Source organism: Triticum dicoccoides, chromosome 5B (genome assembly GCF_002162155.2).
Source record: "Triticum dicoccoides isolate Atlit2015 ecotype Zavitan chromosome 5B, WEW_v2.0, whole genome shotgun sequence".
Taxonomy (NCBI): Eukaryota; Viridiplantae; Streptophyta; class Magnoliopsida; order Poales; family Poaceae; genus Triticum; species Triticum dicoccoides.
Window position 1 is genome coordinate 168,040,677 of NC_041389.1, and position 10,816 is coordinate 168,051,492.

Below are 10,816 nucleotides of genomic sequence, written 5' to 3' on the forward strand. Positions count from 1 at the left end.
AGTGTCGGGGATATAACCCGCGATATGACCCGGCCGGAGTCATAACCCGGCTGGGACTTGGTAAACCGGCGGATGGTAAACTGGCGGACAGTTAAGACAGAAAGTTAAGACAAATGGCTAAGACAGACGGTAAACTGGCAGGTGGTAAACCGACAGGTGTTAAGACAGATGATAACCCGGCAGGAGTTAAGTCAGATGATAACCCGACAGGAGTTAAGTCAGATGATAACCCGACAGGAGTTAAGTCAGATGATAACCCGGCAGGAGTTAAGTCAGATGATAACCCTGCAGGAGTTAAGTCAGATGATAACCTGACAGGAGTTAAGCCAGACAATCATAAACCGGCATACAATCATAAACCGGTAGACCATCATAAACCGGCAGACAGTGATAACTGGTTGACAATCATAACTCGGCAGATAAGTCGCCTGGAGTTATGAAGCCCGAGGCGTTATGAAGCCCAAGACGTTAACAAGCCCATGAAGAGAAGTCAGAATAGTTTAAGTCTTACTCCGAGTTGGACTCTACATGCAACCCACCCCTTCAACATATATAAGGAGGGGCAGGGCACCCCAAGAGGGGGAAACAATCTTAGGGCTAGACATAACTAGGAGAGCTGGTTTACGGCGACTCCCTCGTGATGATAATGAGACCTAGCCAGAAAGAGCATGTAGGGTTGTTACCGGATGATGTTTCTCGGGGCTCGAAGCTTTCTAAATCCTTGTCTTGTGTTTGCGTCTCTCAATTCCTCTCAACCCCTCTCAAGCTACCACATAGATGCGTTGGCCTCACAACTAAGTCCTCACATTAGGACATCTGCCGTCACGATTCCACGATAGGCTCCAAAATCGTGATCAACGTGGCTCTGATACCAAGATGATCTAGGGTAGAACCCTAGTGGCCGATCTTTCACATTTGGAGCAGATCCCTACGAAGAACATGAAGAACACAAGGAGGGGAACGAGGGAAAAACACGAGAGAACACTCAACCAACAAGAACAAAGTCACACATGTGCTAGATCCTCGAAACACAAAAGGGTACAAGATCCAAATCCAACAAAGGACGATACAAGTGGCGGTAGTTCATCTCCAAGAGGAGGTCTTGAATCCATGAGGGATCTTCCCGAAAAAGGTCTTGAATCTAGGTGGATCTTCTCCGAAGAGGCCGCGGTCTCTCATGAGGAGATTCGTATGGATGAGCAAAGCTCTATCTCAAATGAGCTAAACCAATGCTAACCTCAGCTAGGAGGAGGTGGAGGAGTATATATAGTCTAGGTCCACGAAGGGGTAAGTGGGAGAGGGATACATGGGCCTCAGGCCCGATCTCTATGCGCAGACAGGTACCGGACGTCCGCTGGGGACCGGTTGTCCGGTGGCTCGTGGCGTCCGGACGTCCGGTAGGATCGGACATCCACTAATTTGGCTCGGGTGCAAGTATGCCGGACGTCCGGTGGCTTTGGTCGTCCACTCGCTGGGATGTCGCCAGATGTCCGGTCTGGACCGGTCGTCCGCTTGTTGTAGCGTGCGTCTGCTGGGCCTTCTGGTTGGCGGAGTGTCCAGGCATCAGACGTCTGGCGTTGTCTGGTCGTCAGGTGGCTGAAGACTTCGGGCAGCTTGTTCTCTTGGTCCTTGTACTTGGCGTCCTCGCTAGCTCGTCCGTTGGATGTGGTGGCTCCGTGGCTTTCCTCTAAATACCTGATCATGCATAGCACACACGTTGGAGGTAGTAGCCATGTCTCACATGTAGAAAGTGGAGGTTCAGAGAGGAGCGAGTTCACCTTGTGTCCAATGGCGTATGTTTGAGGTCTCGTCATATGTCCTCTTAGGATTTGGAGAGTAGTCGGAGTGTACATGGGGATGAACGTGGGATGCTCCGCATCAACACCCCCCTCCCCCCACAATCGAAGCGGCGCCATTGCTGACGCAAAGACTGGACCGGAACTCCTCGAATGACATTGTAGGCAAGCCCTTGGTCATGATATCGAATCAATGAACCCCGTGGGTTGTGGACAGAAGACCTGCTCCTCGAGATGACCATGAAGGAAGGCGTTGGAGACGTCCATCTGGTGCACCGGCCAGGCGCGAGAGACCGCAAGATGTAAAACCGTGCGGATCATCCCGGGCTTAACCACCGGATCGAAAGTGTCGGTGAAGTCGACGCCAACATGTTAACGAAAGCCGCGAACAACCGAACACGCCTTATAGCAGTCGAGGGTACCATCGGAACGGAGCTTGTGTTTGAAGATCCACTTCCCGGTAATCAAGTTGGCATGTAGGGGATGGGGAACAAGTTGCCACGTCCGGTTGTGCTGCAAGGCGTCAGACTCCTCTTGCATCGCAGCCATCCAGAGCGGGTCATGAAGAACAGCTCGAACAGAGGATGGCAAAAGCAATGGCGTAGAGGTGGATGCCGTGTGGACATACTCATCTGAAGCATACCGCGACCTCTATCGAAAGACACCTGCACGTGCGCGGGTAAGCGGACCAACCGAAGGTGGTTGTGTAGGACCTGCGGCCACAGGTGATGACCCACCAGAAGGCATCGAAGCCACAACCGAGGGCGACACATCGGCTGAAGGCGGCACCTCAAGAGATGAGTCTGCGGGCGAGGCCGACCCGTCGGGCGGTAGCGGCGATGAGGCGGTCAAAGCCGCAAGCGACGCCGAGCCGTCAGGCAAAGGCGACATCAAGGCGGAGGGGATCACAGGGCTGGGGAGCCCAACGCCGGATCCGGAGGGAGCCGCGGTCAGATGACGCGCCTCAAAGCTAGGGGCGAGCTGAGGGCGGCGCGCGAGCGACCCGGGCGAGGGGCTGACGATACCATGCCGTCAGCAACTGGCGATGGAGGGCCGGCTGGAGGTACCTGCTGAAACAGAAACACATGCTGATCAAAGTAAACGTGCGGGAAGGTGAACACGCGAGGGGATACACAGTCATAGCACTGATAGCCCTTGGAGTCGGGAGGGTAGATGATGAAGAGGCATGAGACAGAGCGCGGTGCAAGTTTAGGAGGAGAAGTGTTGGCAGTGCTAGGATAACATAAACACCAAAGAATACGCAAACCATCATATGAGGGTGGCGTACCGAAGAGGAGGTGATGAGCTGCGTAGTTCTAACGGGGGTGACATGGACGAAGATAAGAAGGAGCGATGCGGTGGCGAATGCATCCGACCAGAAGTGGGGGGAGACATTGGCATGAAAGTGGAGCGTGCAAACGCAGTCCTTAAGAGTGTGAGGGACACGTTCGGCTCAACCGTTTTGTTGTGAAGTATACGGGCAAGTGAGACGAAAAGCTATGCCATGGTGCGAGAGAAAGGTGCGGCAGGCAAGGTTGTCGAACTCTTTCCATTGTTAGTCTGAAGAGCAAGAATCAGACGCCCAAACTGCGTGCTGACATACGAGTAAAAAGCCGTCAAGGTGGAAAACGCATCCGACTTTCGCCGTAAGGGAAAAGTCCAATGAGAGTAGTCATCAAGGATAACCGGATAATATAAGTAGCCCGAATTACTAGGAACTGGAGAGGTCCACACATCACTATGGATCAACTGAAAAGGAAAAGAAGCAATGGTGGTGGAATTATTAAACGGAAGGCGAACGTGTTTGCCAACATGACAAGCATGACAATTATGATCCTCTATCTTATTACAACTAGAACTGAAACTCCAAAGAACATGACAAATAGTGACGGGGTTGGGATGACCCAGACGAGCCTGCTAAAGAAGGACGCAAGCGGAGCGAGCAACCTGAGCGGTGGTGGTAGAGGAAGGCGGATGCACCGGATAGAGCTCGTCGGGGTTGTCACATCGGTGAAGTACCATCCTGATTCGAGCGTCCTTGATACAAAAACCAAGTTCGTCAAATTCAACAGTAACAGGATTTTCACGAGTGAAACAACGAACGGAAATAAGATTTTTAATGAGATGAGGTGAAACAAGTACGTTGGACAAGGATAAAGGCAAGGAACTAGAAGAAAACAAAGTGTGCCCAACATGTGTGATGGGAAGGGTGGAACCGTCACCGATAGTGATGCGGGTGGCGGTGGTGACGAGAGAGAAAGAGGCAAGATTACTAGGATGATAGAACATATGAGCAGTAGCCCCGGTGTCCATGTACCAATCGCCACCGCCGGTGTAGTTGTTCGATGAAAGCGGTGTGGAGCGCGACGAGTAGCGCCGGGTCCTAAGGCGCCGGAGGCAGTGCCGATGGAGGTGACGGAGATGCCATCGAGAAACTATAGCCGCCACTCAGCTGCGATGGTGGGTACCCTCCATACAGCCGCGGAGCAGCGTAGTACGCCTGATATGCTGGGGGGCGTGGCACTCGAAGAGTTGGGGCCGCGCCTGTGGGACCGGCATGGTGTACGTGTGGACAATGCCGGTCCACGGGTTGTACCCGCCGGCCCATGGTGGAGGGCATGCTGCTGTTGTTGGTGATGTGGGGCCCGGCAGGTGGCTGATGTTGCTGCTGGCCACCGCGCCGGCCACCCCAGTGTCGATCAGCGGGGGGTGGGTGTTGCGGGCCCGCCATAGGAGGGCGGCGGCAGGGGCAGTGGCGGTAGCTGCTGCTGGTGGTAAGGCGCGGGCCCCCGCGGCTGTTGAGGACCAGCGGGTGGTCGTGGAGGACCCCGCGGGTGGTGCCGATGGCGAGGGCGGTGTGCATAGCACGATTCTTGACTTACTTCATCCGACGCTCCTCCAACCGGAGATAGGGCATGAACTTGGCGAAGGAGGGCTCGGGGATGAGCGTGAGGTTCGCCGCAGCATTGCCGAAGTCCTCAATGAGGTCGGCGGTGGGCGTGCTGAGGAGGAGATTGTCATCGATCTTTGCGCCGATGTCGCAAAGCTCGTCAGCGAGAGTCTTGAGACGGTGACAGTAGTCATTGAAGGAGGAGTTATCTTGGTGGCACCCAAAAACCTCTTGTTGCAAAAAAAAGCAAGGTTGGAGATGATTGTCGGTGAAGAGTCCGTTCAGCTTGGTCCAAATGGCGAGGGCGTCATCACCGCGTCCTACACGACCATATGAAACAGGTCTGGCGAGATGGTGAGGAAGAACCACCGGATGAGCGTGACGTCGATGGTGGACCACTCATGATGCGCGGGCACGAGGCTGGAGTCAACGGAGCCGTCCACGTGGTCAAGGAGGTTGTACTCCCGAAACATGAGGGAGAAGTACGTCTTCCATGAGTAGTAGGAGGAGTCCGTCTGAGCAAGGCGAACCAGAATCCGCTCGTAGATGTTGAGATTGCGGATGTCGGCGGGATCAGGGGGGTTGGTGTCGGCGAACGGGTTGCAGGCGGATGAGGTGACGGAAGACATTGTGGGAAGGCTAGGGTTAGGGTGCTGCGGCGGCTTGCGGCGGCGGACAGTGGAAGCGGCGACCGCGGTAGGAGGGCCGGTGGCGGCTGGAGGGGCATCGGCGACAGTAGCTAGGGAGGCGGCGGCGGCGAGGGATCACGGCGGCGACGGAGCTGGGCGGCGGCGAGAAGGGAGGTAGCGGCGGTGCCAAGAGGAAGGCGTGGCGGCAGCGGGGGGATGACATGGCGGCGGCGGCGGCGCAAGGGTGGGAGCGCGGCAGCGGCGGGTGGAAGCTAGGGTTAGAACCCGGAAACTGATACCATGTATGATGATGGAATGGCACGATGTATTGATCAGGTGCAATCGCACGTATATATGTACAACGGTGGGTCACGACCTCAACTATATAAGGAACTAGGAGGTGGGCCAGATACACAAGTATGCACATAAAACATATACTCAACACCAGTGTTTTGACACTCGGCTTACGTCTTGATGCTGGGTGACGTGTGTTTTTCCTGTAGAGCACGTCGGTATAAAGCGGGACCCACTTTGTCATAAACATGCTCGGAACGCTCTAATCCACGGATCCGTTGTTTACGTAAAAAGTTTACCACAGACAGTGTTTTCTGCTAAAATTTTGTAAGGGCGTGTTTTGTGTAAACCTACCCCTCAATTTGGTGTTTTGGCCCAATTAACTCATTTTGCAGCTGTGCAGCACATAACCGTTGCTTTTGCACTGGCTCCAGCCTCACATGCATGGACGTACGTAGGGGAGTGACGTGTGTGATGCCGTGCAGTGCATCGATGAACCATCAAGTAGAAAGAAGATATTGGCGTGAGGAAAGCTTATTAGCTTAGCACAAATCCGGCGATGGCCATACATACAAAATATAAAGAAAAGTAGTAACTGCAAATTGCCAGGTTATTCAAATTAAAGCTCGATCGAAAACAATAGCATGCAGTTAGCTGGAGTCAATGCTTAGCACCGGAAAGGGAGAGGGAGAAAAGAACAAGGGCTGGCCTGGTTTGGAATTTGGTATCGATTGCATTGACTCGAGTAATCGCCGGAGTACATGCATGTGACTCACACAGATGCATGCCATGCCTTGCCATGGTCACATGTACAGGTGGTACACTTGGATGATATGATGATATACTAGTAAGTAGGAACTTGCATGTGAACTGTGGCAGGCAATTGGAACTATGAACTGCGCCATGTACACAACTAGATGATGGATGCATAGCATATAGACAGACGGTTGCGTGAGTTGAATATATAGGAGTTGTACGTACTGGCGAGCTATTTTGTGTTAGGGCTGGAGACAGTGTTATATTCAGGGGCCGGCGTATGGTTTTCTGTGCATGCATCTCCTTTGTGCAACTTGTACGTACCTCCTTGCCAACATAAAACAGAAGAATTGTTAATTCCGAGTCGTCCACACCCATGTCAAATTTAATTGATCAGACTAATTAATTGCTAATATTTTTTTTCTCTCAGACGTATGTACTCCCTCTCTCTCAGTTTATAGGGCGTGCGCGTACCCCTATGTTGTCAATTTGACCATCCTAATGCAAGTCATATATTACAAAAAATGCACGAATATAAACTTCAGATCTTTTATTTTCAAATGGTCTAATTTTTGTGTTATATAATTTATCCTTGAGAGCCAATTAATGCAATTAAAAAATCTAATTCACATGCAATAATGGGATATATATCATAGGGGCCTAATTTAGTTACCTAACAGAATTATGGAACTAGCAGCTAATTAAGTATACACGTACTGCACTTCCCAAGACTGGGCACACAAGTGTTGAAAAAAGACGACAGGTTATTTTCAATTGAACTCTGCATGACAACTTCACATGCATATATACTCCTTCCGTTCTTAAATATAAGTCTTTGTAGGTATTTCACTATAGACCACATATATATGTATATAGATGCATTTTATGTGTAGATTCACTCATTTTGTTTCGTGTGTGGTCAATAGTGAAATCTCTTCAAAGACTTATATTTAGGAATGGAGGGAGTACATGGAACGATCGATCTGCCCATAGTTAGTTCGTGTCCTCTTCATTAATAATAATTACTTGCACATAACTAATTCGGCCAATTAATACTGGACCATATAGCTCGACAACACATACATACAGAGAAAAGAGAGGGGACACGTCCATGATCAAGTAAAGTATTCCATATTAATAAAGAGAGATCTCTAAATTAAGGAACATCCATAAACGGGTAAGCAAGCTAAGAAAGGCCTCGGCCGGCAAGCGAGAAAAGCATTTCGGTGCAACAGTGCAAGTGGCGGTCTCAGCATCTTGCCGTCCTTACCCTGCCTTCCCTTGGCTCCTATCAACTCGTTTCTTACTTTACCTCCTGGAGGAAAACCCAACTGGGGCGCCTCCTTTTTCTGCCTTCGGCTTGGGTTATATTATAAACCAAAGGGAGGAAGGACAGCTAGCTAGCTGCATCAGAGAGCTCCATACCTAGTCGATCGTCTGCTCTCTTCTGCCTAGCTAGGTTTACCCTCCTTGTATCCATGCTCGTATTTCGTTAGGATCTGCCATGTTATGCTCATGTATATGTCTGCAGTTTACATCGATCTTGTTGTGTTGTTTATATGTTTGTGTCTCTTTGAGGAAATCAATCCATCTCATCTCACTCTTTCTCTTCTTCTGCTAGTACGTCTCTTCTTCTTTGATGCTTTTTTCTCTTTTCTTAGAACGGATGTGTTCCCCTCCCTTTCTTTCTTGCCATCTAGACTTTGGATTGATGCAGAGGCTGGGGTAAAACCCCTTTTCGAAAAAAAATCTAGACTTTGGATTCATTCACGGCCGCCGGTGCCTATCTTGTTGTTTCGTTTTGGAAGGCTTGGTTGGTTTACTTGTACAGCGTTCAATCTCTTCCTAGCTAGCTAGATAGATCTTTCATCTTGCACGGTAACATGCTACAAGACACGCGCCAATGCTTCTTCTAAGCAGCCACAGTACTTTGTTAAGAGAGATCGTAGCAACTTTTGGTTGCTTTGTTTTGGGAATACAAAAACGATCTTGCTATCAGATTTAGTTTCTTCTCAACCAAAAATAAAAAGATTTACTTTCTTCTTTTTCCCTTTGAGGAATGAAACTGCAGAGATAAATTGCTTTTGCGTGGAGCTGTTAATTGCATCCCAGCCTAGCAGCTGCGAACTGGTTCTAAAGCGATCTACTTCTTGCTTTGGGTTAATTCATTCGAGAGACAGATCGAGAAGAAGAAAGCTTTTATTACCTTTGCTAGATCTTATGTCGCCATGATTTCTTCTTAAAACAAAAGGACTTGGATTCGTCGAATCATGGGATCGAATCACCCTTTTTACTCATCTTCAAATTTGGTCGTCCATCAGTCAAATCATGGAATTGTTTTTCTCTGGCCGTTTTCCAGTTTTCTTTGCAAGCTAGGCCCGCCAATCGATCCCTTGTCTTGTTCCTTGTTCATCCCTTTCATATGCCTTCCTTTTACCTTTTTGTTAGATCCATCACAGCATTTGCATATATATATTTGCATTCGTGTAAACTTTTGCTGAATCTTCATTGATCGATGGATGGATCTGCGTGTTTGGCAGAGTTCCGGGCTGAGACTAAGAAGAGGTCGAGATGGGGAGGGGAAGGATTGAGATCAAGAGGATCGAGAACACCACTAGCCGGCAGGTGACCTTCTGCAAGCGCCGGAACGGGCTCCTCAAAAAGGCCTACGAGCTCTCCGTCCTGTGCGACGCCGAGGTGGCGCTCATCGTCTTCTCCAGCCGCGGCCGCCTCTACGAGTACTCCAACAACAGGTCTGTGTGTACGTCTACAGCTCCGGCTTTTTTCCATAAGGCTAGATGTAGCTAAGCTTGGTGATGAATTCATGTGTTCCCTGATTTCTAGGTTTAGCTCTTGCTCTTGCCGCTGATTGCTTCTGGGCAAGACGTACTATATAGCAGCGGCTGTTTTTTTTCCCTTGTAAAAAGTATTAATACAAGGCTGCTGGTCGCTTCCGTAGTTTACAGATCGTTCAGGTCTTGGAATATTTTAGAGAAATTCGTGTTTTGGTGGTATATGTAGTTTATTTAATTTTAGACTGGCCATGGTTATTTGATTAGTATTATATAGAGTTGAATAACATATATATGAGGTCAAAATAGGCCAACGTACTACCCAAAATCAATTTAGGCTAGTAATATACTCAACATTCATTTCGCCAAGAAGCCTTTTATTTTTAACAACCCATGTTAGATAACTTTAAAAACCTTGTTAATTAGATTTTCTAATCTAAGCTCACCCGTGGACAATGTGTGCGACTAGTGGCCGTCAACCGCGCCGGCGGCTTAGGTCATCGATAGTGCCAGTGTGTGTGGACGTGTGAAACTTATACTCACTCCGTCCGAAAATACTTGTCATCAAAATGAATAAAAGGTGATGTATCTCGAACTAAAATATGTCTAGATACATTCTCTTTTATCCATTTTGATGATAAATATTTCCGGACGGAGGGAGTACTTTCGAAGTTAGCAAGAGAACATTGGACTTTGGGAGATTGCAGTTCCTTCCTCTTTTTGTGGTGGCGCTAGATGTTCGTTTGTTTCTGCCTAGTTTGTAATTGAATATATTCTTTGTCCTTATTAATACAAAAGATACGCAATTCTCCTGAAAAAAATCACTTTGATAGCACTTTTCTACAATCAGGTGTAATTACACGTACCGACGTGTGTGTTTCATATGTTCTAGGTAGTATCTATCATATGAGAGTGTATGCATGCGTTGTATGTGGTATATAAGAATATTTAGGTAATATATAATACGATTTGTTTGGTAGTATATACATGCATAGTTTTAGCATACACCTTTTTACGTAAAATAGTACCGAAACCAAGAGGATCTTTCTGGCACTGTATTTGTGTCGTACGTGCAGACATTTTCTTGTATAGAGATAACTCTTATATCCATTAACTCACATGTTTTTTAATTCAACTCTTATATTCATTAACTCACCTATTTTGAATTTATGTCATGCAATTAGATAAAGATGAAAAATCGGGTTCTTATATTTTGATGTTTATGTACACTAAAAAATGCAATCATGAATTGATCTTACTGCATTTCTATATATTGTCCTATAAAAACTACTATTTTGTCACCAAAATTCATGCATGCTGCTAGCTGTTTATGTTTCAGTTTTATTTATTCTGTATGCACCTTAACCAAGTGACATAGATCAGATATATTTTATTTTTTATTCTCTAGAAAGAAGGAAGTAGGAACCTTTAAATAAAGATATGTTCTAAATGACATGTTCTCTACAAAAAACTGAATGACAAGTTCTAAATGTGCTACTCCCTCTGTAAACTAATATAAGAGTGTTTAGATCACTATTTTAGTGATCTAAATGCTCTTATATTAATTTATGGAGGGAGTAATTAATTAAAGATATACTGTGAGATTTATCAATGTCTGTCATATATATATATATATATATATATATATATATATATATA

General features: G+C 47.6%; 1 protein-coding gene across 3 annotated transcripts in view; it reads left to right on the forward strand.

Annotated features, from left to right (window-relative positions):
- Positions 1-7,682: 7,682 nt before the first annotated feature.
- Positions 7,683-10,816, forward strand: part of LOC119307985 (MADS-box transcription factor 13-like) — a 14,086-nt gene continuing 10,952 nt past the window's right edge. The window contains exons 1-2 of one of the 3 annotated variants that reach the window (XM_037584102.1): positions 7,683-7,824; positions 8,906-9,118. In XM_037584102.1, coding sequence (XP_037439999.1) covers positions 8,937-9,118 — 182 coding nt within the window. In that variant the 5' untranslated portion in view covers positions 7,683-7,824; positions 8,906-8,936. Of the gene's footprint in view, positions 7,825-7,875; positions 7,986-8,905; positions 9,119-10,816 lie in introns of those variants that run through there. The other 2 variants (XM_037584100.1, XM_037584101.1) reach the window with 2 other exon arrangements.